Genomic DNA, 22,674 nt, shown 5'->3' on the forward strand with positions numbered 1-22,674 from the left:
AACAGTTTTGACGGGTTTTTACGGAACAGGCATATCTGAGGCTACGCTTATCGGATTAGTATGTAAATTATACCATTTCGAAGCTAAGACAAAGGTATACAACTTTCATGAAGGTCACTTAGTCAGAGTTCCAGGGTAACCTGGTCAAATTCCCAATTTACAGAATCAACTTCCAACTTGACGGCTAATTAACCGCACTATACTAGAATGGTCATATCTCAAGCTACCAAGGTCCATTTAGGGTGTTCTTGTAGGCGTTGAAAATATTAGGCAGAGTACTAAAACTTTCATGTTTTGGAAAAAGGCTAAATCAGTACGGATCCTAGTGAATAAACGTGATAAACTGGATAAACTGACCAAACGGACTACTGGGAAAAACCTTAAAACAGTGAGGGTATTTTCATCTTTTCATAAGCTACGATGCTCCGATTGAGTTGAACTTTTGTAGGCACCTATAAAATACTATTCTATACAACTTTCATTTTTTAGGCCAAGCCTAATTTGGCCTCTAAATATGAGTACCAAAACCGGGCAGAATAGGGTGAAAATTTCCAGAAATCTGAAATCTTTTGGTTTCAATGATAGTTTTCTTAATTTCTTGCTACACTTGCTACCAAAACCCCTTATATAAGCTTATATACAACATATACTAACTATACAACAAGTTTAGGTAGAAATTTATTAAACCCTAACTTGCATATATCATCCAAAAATCATCACATCCACCTGCATATCTTGTAATCAAGCCAAAACATGAACTAGATGTCATCTTAAACCAAAATTTAAAAGACCAAAAACCATAATCAGATCTTATACCTCAAAGACAAGCTTGCAAGAGTGATACTCCACTTCCTTTGGAAATTTTTGTTTGCCCTAGCTTCTTAAGCCCACAACTAGCACTTTAATCGGTTTGGAAGTTTGATTTCTCACTTGGATAGCTAAGATCAAGAAGAAGAAAGTTGTTCTTGTTCTCTCTTTTCTCTCTCTCTTTGGTCGGCCAAGCTGCTGAAATAATGAAGAGGAAAGGTGCAAAAAATGGGATAAGAAGGATGGTTACTCTCTTGGTCAAGAAACTCTTAGGTGACGACAAGTGTCGCCACCACCACCTTTCATTTTTCTCTTTCTTTTCCTTGCTATTTTGAGCCCTAAATTTCGGTCAAACTAGCTGGCAAATGAGAAGATATTTTGCTCAAGTATTAATGAGTTTGTATGGTAAGAAAGTGGTGGTCAAGTGGTGCGTTCAAACGGTAGTGCGCGGGACTCGTCGGTTCGCGCCGTTTTTCTTAAAAACACATGTACTAGGGTTTTTACTTCCTATTTGCTACCCTTGTATCATTGCTCCTAATCACATATTATTTCTCACTTAAAAGCCACTTTTAATCACCAAATTTTATCCTTGCTCCGTACCAAAAATTCATCCGGCGAAAATCGCGAAAACCCTAATTTTGCTCCAATCTTGAAACCAAAAGTGAAAACCTTTACTTTCATGTTCATTTGCACTTATTGTGAGATGATTGGGTGGTAGGGCTATTATAAAATCATAATTTCTAATAAAAAGGGCATTTTTAAGAAAACGTGAGGGATTTTACAATTCCATAAATTGAATTTAGGGTTTCAGTTGAAATATGAGAAATTTGAGAAAACGGTTAGTCACAAGTGAAACTAGGGTTTTGATTAACTTTTAGGGTTTCTAGTCTTTCAAAACAAACAAGGTTTTAAATCAAACCCAAAGAAATAACTTTAGTATCTTCCCTAAAACAAAATAATGTTTTAAAATAAAATGAACTAAAGAAACCGTGAAACAATAGCATCTTAAAAGTTGGGGTGTCACACACTTCACTTGGAGATTCACTTGGACTAGGAAGGAAGCATCGTTCTCACGGTTTCTTGGAGGTTTTGGTGACCCAAAATTTCTGGTTTTTCATCATCTAAGAGGTAGTAATCATCCAACCCTTGAAACTTGGTTTTAGTGAGTTAAATTTGGCCTTGGAGCTTGTAGCTTCATGTGGGTGTTGTTATTTGGTTGAAAATGATTGGAGTGGGCTCTATGAAATCCCACAATGGATATATTGGACTGATATGGTGATTATGTGTGTTTTTGGTGTTAATTATGTGTTAAATAAGTGGATATAAGTTGGAAGAGTGGAAGAAAAATCAAAGGGAAGTTGCATGGAGAGAGGCCGAATTCTGCCCTGTTTTTCTTGAAGCCATAACTCGAATTTTTTGTGATCAAATGACCTTGAATCTAATGTAGATATGTTGTATAGGATGTGTGGAAATGTTCCACCAAAAATCACTTGATTTGGTTGGATAAAAGTTAGAATTTCGAAAATCTTCAAATCTGGAAAATAGGTAACAAGGGCTCTCTAGCAGTAAATTTTGAACGATCATAACTCTTTCCTCAGATGTTCAAATCAAGTGCCGTTAGTGGCATTTGAAACTAGACATCCATAAATTTCTAACGGTATAAAATGCATGCCCTGATTCGAAGTGAGTGAGCCGTACTAGTTCACAAAAATTACCTGTTCTGTTTTATGGCTTTGCTAGAGGGTCAGTGATGAGCTGAGGCTTGTTGCTTGAATTTGAGCTAGTTATGAACTGAATTTCAAAATGATTTCTCTGATGAATTGTAGCCTTATGAATGTAGCTTCTAACGCCACCAACCATGCTGAATTTCAAGTTGAATTGAGTGAGATGTGGTCAAATTACCGAACTGCACCAATGATAGAAAACCCTAATTTTGGCTAGCCGAATGGCCTAGCTTGACTTGGGACTTGTTGTTTTCCAAATTTTGATGTTAATTGTAAGACCCCGTAATTTTCTCATTTTCTCATTTTCTGGGTTTTATTCTATTTAATGGCATATTTTCTGCATTTTCTTTATTAGGAAAATTTTCTAGATAATTTTTATGAGCAAATAGTAATTTAAAATTATTTTTCTAGTATCGGTTAGTTTTTGAGAAATTAAGGACGTATACCGGACGTTGGACCCGCTAGTGCGGAAAGTTCGAAAAAATTCGGCCAGTTAGGTTAAGTTTTGGATATCGGATTTATTTTATCAGGTGTTAAGAGATAATTGAAGGTTGTTATATGGATGAGAGTGGAGAGACAAGAAGATAAGCTTACACATAAAAGGCGCCACATGTCGCGTTTCTATTCGAGGGTGGACTTTTGACAAAGATATTTTCTTTCCTTCTTAAAACTAATTTTGACCAACAATCATCTTCCATTTCTCCCTCTTTGGCCGAATTTCTTGGTGGAAAAGAAGAGAAAAACTCCCAACTTCTTTCTTCAATTTCTTGCTTGAATCTCACAAATCAACCGTTTAAATTCCAAAATTCTCCACAAAAGTGAGTTGCTAAACTAGTTTAAGGGGATTGGTGGAGCCATTTGGGAAGAACAAGCCCTAGCTATCTTGTTTCTTGAGGTTACAAAGGTGAGTGGTTAAGAAATTATCCCTTTGTTGGTTTTGATGTGAAATTAGTAGAGGTTGGTAGTTAAAGATGCAATTTTGTGGAGTATTTCATGAACTATGGTTGTGTTGTCTAAGTTTTCTATTTATTGGGAATTTTTCTGTTTTCATATGATTAATATTGTTTGATCATGTATGATGGTCTAGTATGGGTTAGAATGAAGCTTTGGTATGATAATTGTAATGATTAGTGGAAAATTTCTGGTTTGAAGCAAAAATTTCGAGATTAGGGTTTCATTTTCCCCAATTCTGCCTGGCACTGTTCATCATAGTTAGAGGCCGAATTAGCCTTTGATTAAAACATGAAAGTTGTAGGGAATGATATTTTAGAGATGCCTACAAAATTTCAGGTCAATCGGAGCAATGTAGCTTGAGAAAAGACTGAAATACCCCTGCTGCCCTGTTTCTACCCGAACTTGAGAATTGCTTCTGTTATTGGCTAATTTGATTGGGAATGCTTCTGATTTGGTTGTTGATGTCTTCTTAAGAATTGTATCCTTGTATCTTAGCTTTCGTATGGCTTTGGAATCACTTGATTTGGACTTAGGTAGCCTCACTTATGATGTTTCAACCAGAATGCGGTTGGTGAACCTGTTTTTGCGGTTCTGGTTTACTATATTGAATTTTTTACCTGATTTTACTAGAAACTGGACTGAGTAGCCTTCTTCAACATTGTACCACTATCTCTTAGATTCGAAACAGTGTATCTTGCACCTCCATCTGATAATCGTAGTGCCAATGGTGCCAAAACCGCAAAAATGATGTCAAAAACTGTTTTATGGTTTAGAGCTTAACTTTCATTTCCAGACTTTTCCCTAGCTTGAATTGTACTGGTACTACTTGGAGCTTACTGAACGGCTATTGAAATTAAATTGTTGTGTGTGCACCTTTGGGTTTGAATAAGAAAAATAATGAAGCCATAAATGGCTGGAAATAGGAAAAATACAAAGGTGCTGCCCAAATTTTCGCTCAAGGGCTAAGCTTCTATTTGAACTTGTATATTTTCGTTTGGCAAATACTATGCCCGTTTTCCATCTTAAAACATGATACCTTTTCCATTTGAACCTTCAAATGTTTATTTACTACTTCATACCAAAATATCGAGGTATGACCTAAGGTTTTCTCAGTCAAGACATGTAGCCCATAATACCTACTTGAATGTATATTGATTTTGAACCACATAAACGATTCCGAAAAATAATATTTCTGAGCCTATCTGGTTGGATTCCGACTTGACTTTGATTCAAGTGTTTTCCATTGGAACTGTTATAACCCTTTGAGTTTGGTTTATGACACCCTAGTTGTTTCCGTCCACAGATCCAAATGGCTTTATTTTCACTTTAAAGTCACCTTTATCCGTTTTACTCGTAACTAGTCGAGTCCCTTGATTCCACTTACTTGTTTTGCTAGATGAATTGAAATATTCTTTCTCGTTGAATCATAGGTTTTCTCGGTGACCGAGGGTAAGATCCGATAGGACATTTTGGACGTTATTTAGCATAATTCGGTGAGTGTTCCTTGTTTGTTGTAATTTCTTGACTTCATGACTTGTATTATTGTTTGATAACGTGTTAAGTGCTTTCAATGATTTCCAAAACGAGTTCTCTAGGCGAGTGTGTACTTTATCGCACTCGACCTAAATAAATGTGAAATTTTCAAAGATTGAATGATTGGAACGTACTTGTGCATGAATGTAAGCCTTTTGGCTGAACTAGGCCCTGCCCCTTGTTACCGATCGACTCGAGCCAGAAGCGGACTCGGTCGGGCGATTTGGTGACCTGGGTGAACGTTTGGTATACTCGAGTATTACCCTGTAGGTTGGTGGAGGTTGGTGGAGCCTGGCCAATGTCCAGGAGAAGGTGAATGAAAAGAACGAATGAACGAACGAACGAGGGTTTTATGTATAAACGAAAAATGCATTTTCAAATGAATGAAGGAAAGGGGAATGACAGGAGAACGAACGAACGAACAAATGAACGAACGAACGTATCTTTTTCATGTATAGTTTATTGTAAATGATGTAACTGTTTCTTGATTTATCATTTGATTTATGACTTGATTCTATGTTCGGAACCTCACTGAGCTTTTAGCTCATCCCTTTAATTTTGTTTTCCTTAAAAGGGGAAGGCGAGCAAGGGCTAGAACTCTGTACCGACTGGCTGGGTCTAGTTTTGGTTTTGTTTTGGTTCTCCCCCTAGTGCTTGGCACGGGTTGGTTGTATGGTGACTTGAGAACTTTTGTATTCTCGATGGTTGTACTTCTTTCTGAGATAGCAATATATATAAGTTTTGTTTTAAGTTGTGGATCCTCGTTTTGCTCTTTCTTGTGGTTCTATTTCTGATTTGTGTGAGTGAACGACTGAGTCCCGGCGAGAGCTGGGCAGGCGGTCCGCTGAACCCTCTGGTTCGCCTAAGGGGGAAGTGGGGCTGTCACATCAATCACCTACCAAATGCATATTGGATGTTTCTTAGACTTTTGTTTCACAAATGAGCCAGATTTGAGTCGTTTTCATTGGGCGAAATGTTTGAAAAGGAAGAAGAAAGCAAAAGACAGATTGGTCTTGGGATTTTCTTGAATTTTGGTAGTTTGGTTCACTACCTTCCCGTGTGAATTTTCAAATGAAATTTGGTAGAGGAGTAGTCCTCATATGGAAGTTGAATTGTACCAATTTTGGTGTTAATCGAAGGCCATTTTGATATACAAATGATGTCCCAAATTTGCTTTTCGAAACTGGAAAACTCTTCCTTTCTCTTGGCCGAATGGTCAAACCTGATTTGGGAGGTTATATTTCAAAAACCTTGATGTTAATTACCTCTAAATTGCTTATCGGATGTTTATGGAACATTGGTTTCAATATTTGAATTAATCGAGGTTGATTGTGTGGAACAAAGCTTTTGAAAAAGGAAGGAAACGTGAGAAGGCAGTTTAGCCTTAGAATATTTCTTGAACTTTAGTTGTTTTAATGACTGCCTTTCCGTGGGAGTTTTTCCATGAAACATGGTAGAAATATTTTTCATACATGGACGATTTAGCGTACCAAGTTTGGTGTAGTTCCAATGCCAAGTCGATGGCCAAATGATATTTCAAAGATAGCCTTTCAAATCTGGAAAATGTTCAATCAATCCTCATTTTTTTAGCTAACTTTGGACTGCTATATATTGATGCTCGAAACTCCGATTTTAGTTCAACTTGTTGTGTTTTAAACCTTGTTTGGAATTCTAATTGAGTACAAATTTCAGAGGCTAGTTCACTTTTTGTGAATTTTATCGAATATCCAAAATTACCGAAAACTAAGGCTGAAATTGTCTTGGGAGTCCAAGTCAGCCCCTTTAGGCCAAAATTTGAGTGTCTTTCATTTTGAATCTTAGAAAAGTGTCTTCTAGGAACTTTTAGTACTTTGAAACTAGTTTCCAACGGTACCAAGTTTTCCAATTTTGGAACTACGGAGTGTAAGATATGATTTTTCAAAAATTCCACCTTTAATCTGGAATTTTGAACTTGAAGTGAATTGAGATTTTAGAAACTCTTCACTACCCTTCGATATTGAATGACCGTTTTAGACTTGATTTCTTGAAGGAAAACAGTTTTTTCTTGTATTATTAAACCCCACTTTTGAGTCTCGATTTACGAGTAATTAAGGCTCTCTTTCATGATATTTTCTTAGATTGTACAAGTGCACAATCTCCCTTGTTAACTAGGGGTTTTAAACAATGGTGTATGATAGTCAATTATTAATTGCTCAGGCACTCAAGGAGACCTTCAAGAGGATCTCACAAGGGACGCCTAAATACTTGATTGTGCACCACTCTCTTATTTTGACTAGGTGAGTGTCAAGTGCATGTTTTGTTGCAATTATGTGAATTGCTCCTATTGGACTGAATAATTGATAACTGCTGAGTCGAGTGTGTACTTTATCGCACTCGTTCTCATTTAAATGAATTGAAATTAAATTGCCTGAACTGAATTGAATTACCTGAACTGAATTATATGCTATGGCTGCATATGTCATTGGAGTGAATCTCCTCGACCTTTAACTGAACTGTATACATATCGTTGGAGTGAATCTCCTCGATACATAACTGAACTGGGGGATACCCAAACTCATCGGCTGACCTTGCGACTCGAGCCGGCAAGGGCTTGGTCGGGAAGCTTGGTGAGCCCTGAGAAAAACTAAAAGCATAATCTATTAGAGAGATGTGAGAACCCGGAAAAAAAAAATTTTAGGCATTATTTTATTTCTTTGCACACATTTTCTATATTTGCTTTATTATATTAATTTTATAGATATTTTTATAAGTAAATATAGTTTTTAAATCTTTTTCTAGTATAAGTTAGTTCATGAGAAATTAGAAGTGTATATTGGACGTGGGACCCGCTAGTGCGTTAAGTGAGAGAAATTCGGCCAATTAGGTTAAGTTGTGCATAAAGGGGGTTAATTACTAGGTGTTAGGAGATAATTAGAGGTTACCTAGATGGATTAACCATGGGGAGACAAGAAGATAACTTTAAAGCATAAAAGGTGCCACTTGTCCTTTTTTTATTCGAAGTTGGACTTGCCTAACTTTCTTACCTTTACTAAAAGATCAATTTTGACCCAAATCATCTTCATTTTTTACCCTTCTTGGCCGAACCTCTTAAGGAGAGAAAAGAGAGTGAGCTTCAACTTTTGGCTTCCAATTCTTGCTTATATATTGCAATCCAACCGATTAAATCTTGAATTTGCCCACAAAAGTGATTTGCTAAGGAAGATTAAAGGTCTTGGTGGAGTTGTTTTGGAGGAGAAACCCCTAAGCTACTACCTTTCTTGAGGAGTTAAGGTATTTTGCTTGGAAACTCACTCTTTGTTCCTAATAATGGTAAATTAGTGATTTATGGTGGCTAAATAGGTTGTTTTATGGAAGATTTCATAGATTAAAGTGGAGTTAGCTAAATTTCTGATTTTTTTGGGAATTTTTCTGTTTTCATATGATGGTTATGGTTGGCTTTGGATTGATAGCTTTAAATTGTGTTAAATGGAGCCTTTGTGCGTTAATTGCGATTATTTACGAAAAATTTCAGCTTGTACAGAAAATTTCAGATTTAGGGCTTTTAATTAGGGCTTTATTATGGTTGGTTGTTGAGCTTCTAATTGGCTATGATTGAGGGGTATTGTGACCCTGATGAAGTGTGTTGAATGGCCTATGAATTGTTAGTGTGCTTGTGGTTGTTTTGGATGAATTTAAATGGTTGTTTGTAAGATATTGGATTCTTGTGAGTTTAGGTTGAGGTTGGATAGAAATGAAAGGTTTTGGGGTTTGTTTCTACTTTTAGCCCTAAATGTTATGTATTTTCCATTTCCAAGCTATATTTGGTTTTGCCTTAATAGTTCATTTAAGAGGTATTCGACTCGTGTCTCAGTCTCAATTGTGCTTTCTTGATTGTTATAGGGCGTGCCGGTGATCTGAGGCTTACGTCGGGCGAAAACTTGTGAAATTGCTTTGTTTGACTTGGTGAGTATACTACTCACATGATTGTTATTCTGTAGCTTCATTGTACTTGAAATCTGTGATTGGATTACTTGTGATTACTGTTTATGATAGATGAGACGAGGGTGTACTTTACCACTCTCGTACTCTATGGCTTATTTGACCGTTTACTGTATCACTTGGAATTCTCTTGATTGTACTTGAGCTCAACCTCACTGGTAGTCAATTGACTCGAGCCAGCAAGGGGTTGGTCGAAGGAAATTGACAAGCCATGGGGACTGTTTTGGGGATCTTTGGGTATGAAACTCTTGATTCCGGTATACTCGAGTATTAAGGGGTATGTGTGGTGGACGAAAATCGGAGTAAAGTGGGGTCTACGGTAATGGTTACTCTTAAGCGTTGACGGAGAGTCAACGAGATGAGATCAAGTACGACAAAAGAGGAAGAGGGCTCTTGAGGGCCGTCCGTATCCTTTTACTCTCTAAATGATGTACAATGGTTGTTCCTGCTTATTTGATGAATGTATTTGACATGAGTAGCATTGTATTTTGGTGATCCTTGAATGCTTGAGTGATGGTATCTCATTGGGCGAAGGCTCATCCCGTTACCTTCGTTTTCCTTACAGGGAACCCTCTTTTGGACCAATGATCATTTTGAAGAATGAATTGAGCTAGTATAAATACTTTTGTATAGCTCCTCGGGAGTTGGAAAACCCTAAATATACCTTGATCCAAATAGTTCCCTTTTGGGTTGTAAATTACAAACGTATGTATATAAAACTATTTAATCATGTTCATGCATTGTATTTGGTTTGGAAATGTTCATTCTCTAGAGTTATATGACGTTATCTGTATTAGATTGGGTTCCGGCCTGATTGTGACGTGGCAGTCACTATTTACTTTTAGTTTCGTTTTTCATTTTTTCGCTTTGTGATTGGTGAATCGTTTAGGAGCGCTAATATGTATATTTTAGATCATTTTGTTTGTGTATTACCGTCTAGTAGTCCTGACGAGAGTTGGGCAGGCAGGTCGCTAACCCTTTTGGTACGCCTTAGGGGAAGGTGGGGCTGTCACAGTTGGTATCAGAGCCTAGGTTAGAAATAACCTGGGCGAACTCGAAACCTAATTCTTAGAACTTTTGGGGATTGTGTTACGGTATGTTTAAGTATGATTACTCTGTCTAAGTTGTAAACTGTGGATATCCTTATAGGTCATGGACCGAGCTAGTGGGAGCGGAGGTGGGCTGCCTCGGAGGCGTTTTCGCGTCGTCGATTATGAGGAGAGGCCCAGAGGACCGATTCGGCGCTGGAGCACGGCCAGTCAGACTAGGCGCTGTGGTCGTTGCCAGCATTACTCCTACGCTGACCATGTGGTCGTGGTCGTGTTGGATGAGAGGAGGAGGCTCAGGCGTGCCGCCGCCAGAGATCACACTGAGCTGCAGCGTGTGAGGTGCATCATGAGGATGCAGGCGAATCGGATTCAGAAGCTTCCGGGGGACGTAGCCATGGAGCAGGAGTGGATGAATGCTCTTAGAGAGCAGTTACACGTAGTCAACGGCCGTCTCACCAGGGTGGTCCGGGAGGTTAGAGACCGGTCCGGTGGTATTATCAACGAGTGTGAGGCGCTAATCCAGGGAGTGATTGGCGCTAATGTGCCAGGGGGAGTTCCGGGTGACGGAGCTCTAGGCGAGGGAGGCGCCCCTAGCTCTAGCTCTGGGGAGGAGTCGGTTGGCTCAGGTGAGAACTAGGTTAGAGTTCTTTGGGCCATGTTTTGATCCCGTGTGAGGGATACCTAGGAAAAGCTTTTGGTTAGTTGTTTTGCACTTTTGGGACCTAAGTTGTACATTGTATTTTGGAAGACCCTCTTTTAGCTTCCTGGGATTACTTTTGTATATACTTGCTTGACCGCTCTTGTATGACTGTTTGAAACAATTATGTGTTCTATGTATAAATGCTCTATGTGTATACATGCCTTATGTGGTGTTTACTCTTGGTTATTTGTTCATGCTTATATGACTATGTTTATATGCCCCTTTAATATTATATTTGTGCCTCGACCTTCGATTGACTTAAATCAATGGAGGGCACTCGTAGTGGACGAGGCCGTGGGGGCGGTACTAGGCAACCCATGTGACGCCCCGTATGAAGGAGGGTTTTCATTTTATATATATCGTTGTTGTTCGAGCGGAGTGGCACAGTTTTTCAACTTGGAAAAGAAAAGAAACGTTTTGAAAAACGACAGGGGCCAAATCCGGCCGGAAATCCGGCCAGTTTCTGGCCGGATAGCTGGCCGGATTGCCTTGCAGTTTTGAAAAAAAAATTGAATTGGCCACTGCCTTGAATCCGGCCAAGAATCCGGCCAGATTCCGGCCGGATTCTGACGTGGCAGAGTCGGTCATGAGCTTTGACCGGCTGTTTCCTCCCTTTTTATTCCACTTTTGCACCCAAAATATCTCATTTCTTCCCTGGTTCTTCCGTGAGCTTTGAGAGAAAAGAAAAAACTCCATTTCTTTCCTTTGATTTCCTTCTTTGAATCTTGAGTTTTAATCGGTGGTTTTGGCAAATATTTCACACAAGTGCTCTCTATGGTGGTTTAAAGCTTTGGATGGATTGGTTTTTGAAGGGAAGCTCTAAGTTGGTAGCTCTCTTGAATTTGAGGTGAGTTGAATATACAAGTTACTTTTGTTCTAGTATTGGTTAATTAATGGTTTGTGGTGGCCATGTGTGTTATTTTGTGGAGTATTTCATGGGTTGAAGGAATTGATAGTGAAGTTTTCAATTTATTGAGGAATTTTCTGGTTTAATATGAATGTGATGTTGTGGATATCTTTGATGATGGGAATTGATGGTTAATGACTCTAGTAGGTGTAAATGATTGGAAATTCCAACCAATTTTGGATTTGGAAGGAAATGTGAAAAGTTAGGGTTTCATAACCCCCTTTCTGTCCGGTTTTTTATCATATGGTTAGAGGCCGAATTGGCCTTTCCTTAAAACATGAAAGTTGTAGGTATTGATGTGTTTGAGGTGCCTGTTAAATTTCAGGGCAATTGGAGTAGTGTAGAATGAGATATGTCGATTTTACTGTTGCTGTTCTGGGTTGATCAGAATGTGCGAACTGCGCTTGTAATCGTCTGTTTTGACTGGAATTTCTTTGGATTTGGATGTTGGTGTCTTCTGATAAAATGTAGCTTGATGTCTTAGCTACCGTATACCTTTGGAATCAATGCATTTGGACCTGTATAGACTGAGTTGGACTAATTACAGCATAGTGTGATTTGTAAACCTGCAATTACGGTTCTGGATTGGTATTTTGCATATTTGACCTAGTTGTGCTGGGATTTGGACTGAGTGGCCTTCTACATTGTTGTAACCCTATCTCTTAGCTTCGAAACGGTGGGTTTTACACCTTCATCCGACAATCGTAGCGCCTTTGGTGCCATTACCGCAAAAGGACGTCAAAACTGTTTACTGGTTTTGAGCAATTGTGGTTAATTGCTATGTGATTGGGTTTGATTGTAGGTTGGAAAATAAAGGAATTAAGGGGAAATGCTGTCCGATTTTTTAATAGCGTTGGTTACCTTAAGTTTCAAGTGAAAGGCTTGGACTTGAATGATGGAATTGGCTATATTGGACGAGGATTGTGAGCCGTGGAGGTGAGTGACCTCAAACTCTTTCTAAAATTATTTATGAACCGTTTCTTGCATTAGTGACTTTTGAACTGTTTCCAAATTTACTCTTGAACCGCTTTCCCGCATTATTTACTTTTGAACTGTTTTCAAGTTAATTTTGGAACTGTTTTCTTACATATCATGCGTGCTTGCATATCAGTGTCTTGTTATTATTGATTTTTCTTCAATGATTGCTAAACGAGTTTTCGAGGCGAGTGTGTACTTTATCGCACTTAGCCTAAGTGATTGTGAAATTTTAATGATTGAGCGATTGAAATGTTAATTGTGCATGAATGTAAGCCTTTTGGGCTGAACTGGCCATTGCCCCTTGTTACCGGTCGTCTCGAGCCAGAAGCGGACTCGGTCGGGCGACTAGGAACTTGGGTGAACGTTTCGGTATACTCGAGTATTACCTTGTAGGTTGGTGGAGCCTGGCCAAAAGCCAGGGACAGGGTGAATGAATGCACGAATGAAACCAAATGCAATGAAATGACAGGAGAACGAACGTATCCTTCTCATGAATGTTACTGTCGCTTTCCATTGTAAATGTTTCTTGAATTATTGATACTCCATATTGAAATGACATCATTGAAATGAACTATTGTTAAACAGATTTGATTACTGATTTTACTGGTTACTCGCTGAGCTTCTAGCTCACCCCAAAAATGTTTGATTCCCCTCCACAGGGCTCAAGGCGAAGGAAGGGCTTGTAGTGTTTATTCATGGATTATCTCATGTATGGATTGAATTTGGATTTCCTTTTTGTGTAATCGTTCATATTGCGATTGTATTGAACGTTTAGAATTGCTTGGATGTGTAATAGTCTAGTTTTGGACTTCCTCCTGTATTAATTGTGATCAAGGATCAGAGTGGCGCTGCGGAAGCGTGGACGCTTCGCTTTTGATATGTAAATGTTGGAATATTTGATTTATATTTGAGATTGTATCTTGAAATTCAATTGAGGATTGTAGTGAACGACTGAGTCCCGGCGAGAGCCGGGCAAGCGGCCCGCCGAACCCTCTGGTTCGCCTCAGGGGGAGGTGGGGCCGTGACAACCCGCAACTGAAGGGGGTAATAGGGAAACTACGTCTGAACCAAACCTTGAACCTAGGATTGATCCTAATGTTCAAATAGTTGCTGCTATGCAGCAAACGACTAACTTGTTAGCCCACGTAGTGCAACACCAGGGCCAACATCCTGTCCAGCAACCTGGGAACCCTGGCAATCCAGTAGAGGGTGAAGATCGGGCCCTCGAGAGATTTCAAAAGTTCTCTCCACCAAAATTTCTGGGAGGGCCAGATCCGGACGTGGCCGAAAGGTGGTTGGAGAAAATGATAGACATTTTCGCCGCCCTACACTATTCAGAGGAAAGATAGGTTACTTTCGCTGTCTTCCAGTTGGAAGGGGCCGCCCGTTCTTGGTGGAACGTGATACGGATGAAGTGGGACCGGGAGCAAACACCAAGAACATGAGTGAATTTCATGAGGGACTTCAACGCGAAATACTTTCCACCTGTAAACTAGGAAAAGAAGGAGGACGAGTTCAATAGGCTCCGTCAGGGGACTGAAACGGTGGCTGAGTACGAGAGCCAGTTTATTCGATTATCCAAGTTCTCTCCTGAACTCATTCTGACAGAGCAAAGGAGGGTTCGGCGTTTTATTCAGGGGTTAAATGTGGAAATTCAAAAGGATCTGGCGGTAGCCCAGATTAGGGCTGCAAACGAATCGAGCCGCTCGCGAGCGGCTCGATTCAAGCTCGACTCAAGCTGGCTTGAGTCGAAATCGAACTCGAACTCGAGCTCAAAATATTAAACTCGTTAGCTCGCGAGCCGGCTCGCGAGCTCGAGTATATATATATATAATATTTTTTATTTTTCTATTTTAAGTATATATATATTTTTTATTTTTTTTAGTTAAATTACATATATATCCTTAATATTTTTATTATTTGTTAAAAAATATTATTTTATTTATTTTTAAAAAATAAAATAATTATTTTTTTATTTTTTTCGAGCTGGGGCTCGGCTCGAATTGATTCGAGTCGAGCTCGAGCTCGAAATTGCCGGCTCGTCGAGCTCGAGCTCGAGTTCGAGCATGGTAAAATTTAGTCGAGGCTCGGCTCGATTAGCCCAATGCTCGACTCGACTCGACTCGTTTGCAGCCCTAGCTCAGTTCGAGCCGAGCTCGAGCTCGAAATTGCCGGCTCGTCGAGCTCGAGCTCGAGTTCGAGCTTGGTAAAATTTAGTCGAGGCTCGACTCGATTAGCCCAAAGCTCGACTCGACTCGACTCGTTTGTAACCCTAGCCCAGATCAATACCTTTAGTGAAGCCGTGGAGAAAGATTTGCGAGTTGAAAATGCAAGGCTTCAAGTTAGGAACTTCCAGGTGAAAAAACGGGGATTTTCTGCGAGTAGTTCGACTCAAGGGGATAAAAGTACCCCTCCCAAGTTTGGAAGGGGAGCCGGAGGAGGAAGGCTACCGGGAATGGCACGAGGTACTCCGCCAAGAGGTGGTCAAAATGGACGGGGCCTACAGAGAAGTGCCTCACAGGGAAGTTCGGCCTCAGTTTCTCGTGGACCTTGTGGATTTTGTGGAAAACCAAACCACACCGAGGACAATTGTTGGAGGAAGGAAAGAAAATGCTTACGCTGTGGGAGTGCGGAGCATCAAATAGCCAACTGCCCGGTATTACCTCGGGAGGCAAGAGTAACCACCCAATCATCGAAGGCCAACTCGGGACAGTCCAAGGTGGAAGGGACAAAGCCGAAGGTGCCAGCTCGGGTATACTCCCTTGAGCAACATCAAGTCCATGATTCATCTGGGGTCGTAGAAGGTACGATCCATGTCTTCCATCGTCTAGCAAGGATTTTGATAGACCCTGGTGCTACCCATTCCTTTGTTAACCCCGATTTTATGTGCGGAATTGATATAAAACCTGTTAGCTTGCCTTATGACTTAGAAGTTAGTACTCCTACGGGGGATCAACGTGTGATTACTGGTATAATGTATGCTAATTTTGAAATTTGGGTAGGAGAGAGGAATCTTTTCGGGAATCTTATAAGTTTAGCTATTAAGGGATACGACGTTATATTGGGTATGGACTGATTAGCTAAATACGATGCACAACTTGACTGTAAGAGGACAGTAGTGAAATTTCATATACAGGGGGAGGCGACTTTAAGGCTAGATATAAGGGGTAGTTTAGCCTCATCTGCAATGATTTCGGGTATTCGGGCAAGGAAACTACTTAATAAAGGGGCACAAGGGTTCCTAGCTTTTCTTATAAACACCCCCACTGATAAGTTGAAGGTAGAAGATGTATCGGTAGTGAGTGAATATCCGGATATATTTCCTGATGAATTAGTAGCTTTACCTCCAGAGAGAGAGATAGAGTTTAAGATTGACTTATTACCGGGGACGTCACCTATCTCTAAGACCCCCTATCGAATGGCAACTGCTGAACTAAAGGAGTTGAAATTGCAGTTGCAGTTGAAATAGCATTGTATTTTGGTGATCCTTGAATGCTTGAGTGATGGTACCTCATTGGGCGAAAGCTCACCCCGTTACCTTTGTTTTCCTTATAGGGAACCCTCTTTTGGACCAATGATCATTTTGAAGAGTGAATTGAGCTAGTATAAATACTTTTGTATAGCTCCTCGGGAGTTGGAAAACCCTAAATGTACCTTGATTCAAATAGTTCCCTTTTGGGTTGTAAATTACAAACGTATGCATATAAAAATGTTTAATCATGTTCATGCATTGTATTTGGTTTGGAAATGTTCATTCTCTAGAGTTATGTAACATTATCTGTATTAGATTGGGTTCCGGCCGGATTGTGACGTGGCAGTCACTATTCACTTTTAGTTTCGACTTTCGTTTTTCCGCTTTGTGATTGGTGAATTGTTTAGGAGCACTAATATATATATTTTAGATCATTTTGTTTGTGTATTACCGTCTAGTAGTCCTGGCGAGAGTTGGGCAGGCAGTTCGCTAACCCCTTTGGTACGCCTTAAGGGAAGGTGGGGCTATCACAAGAGATCATGCTTGGCCTACTCATATAGTAGTGCCTTTATAGCTGTTCGGGCCCGGTGGGGTATGTATGGTGGACGGGGAATGGGTAAGTGGAGTTTCTACGGACTAAATACCGACCCGGTTGACGGAGTGTCATGGCAGGGAGGTGATTGATCGAGCATTGGCAAAGCAAGTGAAAATTAGCTCCTGAGAGCTCTTATATCCTTGAATTGTTTCTGTTTACTTTTCTCACTCGAATTGTTAATTGCCTGAATATTACTGTTTTACTTGCTAAATTGTGATTGCTACTTGAATTATGTGCCTGCATGTGTGTTTCTTGGCCTCACGAGCAATCGCTCACCCCGTAGATTTGTTTTCCTTAACAGGTGGATTGGAAGATTTTGGAAAAGCCGACTAGGTTATATTTTTTATTGGAATCTTGGTTGTAAATGTTTAGTCGACTTTTAATGGTTGTATTTTGGGACTTGATGTATATTTTGAGAACGTGATGTAAGATTTGGATATTCAGTTAAGGAAGTGACTTTTCTTCATTTTAGACTTGTATTATTTGGTATGTATCATTAAGTTTGGATTGAATTGTCTTGAGTCCTAGCGAGAGTTGGGAATGCGTCCTGCAGATACCCTTGGGTTCGTCCTTGGGAGAAGTGGGGGCGTCATATTTACCTTATTTAATTTGGTGCATGTTGAATTTCATAGAGTGTTATGCTAATGTGACCAACTAGTGAAGTGTGTGCAACAAATTTGGTGAATTAGAGGGAATTTTGTGCAAAAGGAATTATATGACAAGAAGTGTTAAGAATTAATTGGAGAAGCAATAAATATCTTGGTGATTAGAGACAAATAGATAGACATTCACCTTGTTGTGCCACTTGTCGCTTATCCATGAAACCCTGACCAAGATTAAGAGTTCATCCTTATCCAAATCAAGCTTTTATATCACATAAAGCTCCGTGTTTTTCTTTCTTCTTGGCCGAAATATGAGAGAGGAAAAGGAAAGAAAATGAACTCAATTTCAAGCCTTGATTCTTGCTTATTTGGTGAGAAAACAAAAGAAAAACCTAAATCTACTCTGTAGAACTTTCAATCAAGTTTAGAGGGAAGCTCTTGGTGAAGTTTTTGGAGGAAGAAAACCTTGTATCTTTGTTGATTTGCTTACCATTCTTGGGTTTGGAGGTAAAGAGGTAAATTTTGCTAGGAAACCTATTTTTCTTGATATTTACATGATGATCTACTAGATGTACTTATGGAACTCCTAGGTTTTCTTGATGTATGATGATCTACTAGGTTTTCTTACTAGGTTTTGAGTTTGCTTGATGTATGTTGGTCTAGGATAAGAAGGAAGGATTTCTATGGAAGGTTTCATGTTGTTTTCAAGTTAACTAATCAATTTCCAGTTTTGGTACATGAAGTGCATAGCCTAGTTGCAAGTTATATATGTGACGATCCCACCTCCCCCTAAGGCGAACCAAAGGATTCAGCGGACTGCTTGTCTTGCTCTCGCCAGGACTCACTCACTAACATTCTTGAAATATTCTTTCACGTCTCTAGATTAACATAAAAGCTCCATTCATCCAAAAATTCCAACTTAATTTACAATCCAAAAGTGTAACATAGGATTTCATTAACAAAGATCCCAACTACATTTCATCTATAAAAGTACAAGTACATGAAGATTATACACACTATTTCACGCTTACTTGCTCCAGCCTCCATTCCTGTAAAGAAAACAAAACTAAAAGAATGGGCTAAAAGTTTAGTGAGGTTCCCAAACCAACAGTCAAGTAGGTAAAGCACGGAAATATTACATTTAACACTTCACACGCTTTGCACAATAATAAGCAGTCATTCAAAAAGTAAACATTCAATCATTGGAAGGATACGTGCTCACTTGGAGTCATTCATTCATTCAGTCATTCAGTCTCCAACCATTTCTCCTTTATACCTTCAACATGTGAAAACATTTGAAATAAAACTCCAACAGTTATCATTTCATTCAATCAATCATTTCATTCATTGCATTTCATTCATTGGCCAATACTCCACCAGATTTCGTGGTCATACTCGAGTATACCAAACAGTGTCCTAGGATCACCAGCTACTCGACTGAGTCCGCTTCTGGCTCAAGTCGACTGGCAACAAAGGCAAGGGCCCAGTTCAGCCAAAAGCTTACATTCATGCACAAGTAACATTAAATCATTTGATCATTGAAAATTCACATTCACTTAGGTCGAGTGCGATAAAGTACACACTCATCCATTGTAAATCCATTTAACAATCATTGAAAAGCATTTAACATTCAAGCAAATATTCATAACATTCCACATAGTCATTGGAAGCACAACATGCAAGGAACACTCACCAATCAATCGCAATCCTTCACTTTAACCCTGGTTCGTCCTCTTGAACTCTCTCGAATCCTGTGGTTATATACTATATTAAAAGACTAGCAATACAAAGCCAAATTACATGAAGAAATTGAGGTTTCAAAACTTCATTTAAAAAATGTATCAATTTACAAATTTTATGCCCATATAACTTATCAAAAATATAACATTTTCGTGTTCAAATCAAGGAGAGATCCTCATGTGTACACTAAATCAATGTTTCAAGAGGCATTTGAAGCACACAAGCATCAATTATAGTCAAACGTTTGAAGAAATTAGGTTAAGACTTTCAAAGTGCAACGTTGGACATTGTCCGACTAGAAAATGATTTGAAGAAATTCATTTCCATTCATTTAAATCTCTTGTCTTGGCTCAAAACTAAAACACATGTAAAGAAAGAGATTGTAACAAGGGTTTTAAGTAAAATCATATACAAGGGAAAACAAAAATGCCCTAAATTCACACCTCAACCCTCGCTTGTTAATATCAAAGGAAAATCATGTAAATAGAACTTATATAAATAGACCTCATGGATTAGTAACCCTATGCAAGATATGTACAAGTTCTTTTTGTCTTTGGAAAGATAACGATTAAAATCTTTGAGTTTAAAACTTGGCATATGCAACTAGAAATCATGTTTAAATGGGTCATCGCGTTCACCATGTAAAATGTATGGATTTTGGCAAATTTCAGCTCATATACCACCACTGGAGTGGACTCAAGCATCCCTAAGCAAACTAAGTCCAAGTCATCCAAAAATCACATTCTCACTTTCACTTTCACTCACTTATACTACAAGAAAATAAACGAATAGCATTTCCCCTATTTTTTCTTACATTTTCCCTCCAATTTCAAAGCTAACTTTAATAGCCAAACAGCCCCAAACAAGTTCACAAGTGATAAGATACAAGAGGTTCTTATTCTAAGCTACAAAACCAACTAAAGTAGGCATGTACCAAGCATATCTTCAACATATATCTAAGCTGAAAATTTAAAACTTGAAACAAGAAAAATTGTTACCTCCTAAAACTTATCATTTTCACTCTCATGCTAGGATTATGGTATAATCAAGCATTTAGGGCATTAGCAAGAGAATTTCACCATATAAAACCAAGAGAAAAGCCAAACGCAATTGCTCTCTCTCTCTCAACCAGTTTCAAACAAATTTCCAACTTTGTGGACATTTTTTGAAAAGGTATAACTTGTGACGCCCCCACTTCTCACAAAGGCGAACTCAAGGGTATCTGTGGGATGCCTGCCCAACTCTCGCCAGGACTTACTACGAGACGAATTCAACTTATGGTTAATCGATCAATATTAAAAGTCAAAAATATAAAGAAAGGGTCACTTCCTTAATAAACATTCAAATCTTACATTACAAATTACCAAAAGTACATCAACATTCCCCAAAATATACAACCTCCAAAAGTTGTCTAAACAATTACATTCAAACCCTAACCAAAAGTCCATCAAGTTGGCTTCTCCATAATTCTTTCCATTTCGACTCCTGTTAAGGAAAACAAAGCTAATGGGGTGAGCGAATGCTCGTGAGGCCAAGAAAGACACATGCAAACATGTAGTTTAAGCAATAGCACTTATGCGAGAAATAAAATTATAACATTCAAGTAATTCACAATTTAACATAAAACACACTCAATAAGGATACAGGAGGTCTCAGGAGCTAGATTCCACTTGCTTTGCCGAGTCTCGATCATATACCGCCGCATGATGATACTCCATCAACCGGGTAAGTATATTTAGTCCGTAGAACACCGCTTTACTTCACGAATCCCGTTCACCGTTACACCCCCTCTCCCGGGCCCACTCATCATTTAGAAAGGCGATACTACTCGAGTATGCCAAGCGAGATCTCTCAAATAGATCAAGCTTTACGAATATCTCATGGTTCACCAAACTTCTCGATCAAGCCCATGCCGGCTTGAGTCACAAGGTTAGCCTATGAGTTTGGGCGTCCCCCAAATACGAATATAAGTCGATGCGACAACGTTCCAATCGACGATCACAAATACAATTCACAACCACATCACTTCACACGAGTCTGATATCAATTCACACAAGTCGAATATCAATTCACATAGCGAAATTCGATCATAATTTCATTTAAAAGAGAACGAGTGCAATAAAGTACACACTTGTCTGGACAATTCAAATTCACATAATTAACAAGAAGCAATTCACGTATTCCACAACAAATCATGCACTTGACACTCACCAAGTCAAAAGTGAGTAAGTGATTAAACAAGCTTTTAGGCGTCCGCTCTGAGATTCTCTTGAAGATCCCCTTGAGCGCCTGAAGAAATAACGATTTTCTATCACTCACAACCATGCATCAACCAAGGAAGAATGTATACTTGTTTAGACTAAGTCAATGTCTTAAAAGAGAACCTTAACTCTCGAAAATCGAGGTTCAAAAGTGAGGAGTTAAAGTCCCAAGAGAGACTTGCCTCTTCCATGAAATCGAGTTTAAAATGGTCTATCGATCTCAAAAGAAAGTAACAAGTTCTTAAAAACTCATTCCCTAAGAAATCGGGAAATTTCAGCTTTGCGCGACAATATTTGGAAAATCAAATCTTGAGTTTGACACGTTCAAAAATGAAAAACTTTATATGATTGGAATCTAGGTTCGAAATACTAAAAGTGTGAGGACTCATTTTTATTTCTAAAATAATACAATTAATTATCCTAGTATTTGTGACGACCCCACTTTCCCCTAGGGCGAACCAGAGGGTTCGGCGGGCCGCCTGCCCAGCTCTCGCCGGGACTCAGTCGTTCACTACATTCTTCAAACAGATTACAAGATAAATCTCAAATATTACAATATAAATCTCCAATGTACATCAAATTCTCCACTAATTACATGTCATAAGCGAAGCGGAAACAATTCCCAACTAGGCCATCCAAATCCAAACTGTACAAGATATAGGCCATCCAGACATGTGAATAAGCACAACAAGTCCTTCCTTCGCTTTGAGCCCTGTGGAGGGGAATAAAATATTTTTGGGGTGAGCTAGAAGCTCAGCGAGTAACCAGAAAATCAGTAATCAAATCGGTTTAACAATATTTCTTTTCAATGATGTCATAAATCAAATGATGAGTCCAGAAACAATTACGACATTTACAAAACATTAAATATGGAGTATCAATAATTCAAGAAACATGTACAATGGAAAGCGATAGTAACATTCATGAAAAAGATACGTTCGTTCTCCTGTCATTTCCTTTTCTTTTTTCTCATTTGAAATTGCATCATTTTCCACCAACCTCCACCAACCTACAAAGGTAATACTCGAGTATACCAAACGTTCACCCAGGTCCCTAATCGCCCGACCGAGTCCGTTTCTGGCTCGAGACGACCGGTAACAAGGGGCAATGGCCAGTTCAGCCCAAAAGGCTTACATTCATGCGCAAGTAGCATTTAATCATTTATCATGAAAATTTCACATTGATTTAGGTCGAGTGCGATAAAATACACACTCGCCTAGAAAGCTCGTTTTGGAAATCATTCAAAGCACGTAACACGTTATCAATCAATAATACAAGTCATGAAGTCAAGGAAATATATCAAACAAGGAACACTTTCATATAAGCACGAATGATATGCAAGAAAACAGTTCAAAAGTAGCTTTGGAAACAGTT

The 22,674-nt window shown here is 39.0% G+C and overlaps 1 protein-coding gene across 1 annotated transcript; it reads left to right on the forward strand.

Annotated features, from left to right (window-relative positions):
• Window positions 1-15,085: 15,085 nt before the first annotated feature.
• LOC113769231 lies at window positions 15,086-15,706 on the forward strand. The gene has a single exon (XM_027313695.1). The coding sequence runs from the start codon at window positions 15,086-15,088 to the stop codon at window positions 15,704-15,706; it is 621 nt and encodes a 206-aa protein (XP_027169496.1).
• Window positions 15,707-22,674: the final 6,968 nt, after the last annotated feature.

Source organism: Coffea eugenioides, chromosome 4 (genome assembly GCF_003713205.1).
Source record: "Coffea eugenioides isolate CCC68of chromosome 4, Ceug_1.0, whole genome shotgun sequence".
NCBI classification, from domain to species: Eukaryota; Viridiplantae; Streptophyta; class Magnoliopsida; order Gentianales; family Rubiaceae; genus Coffea; species Coffea eugenioides.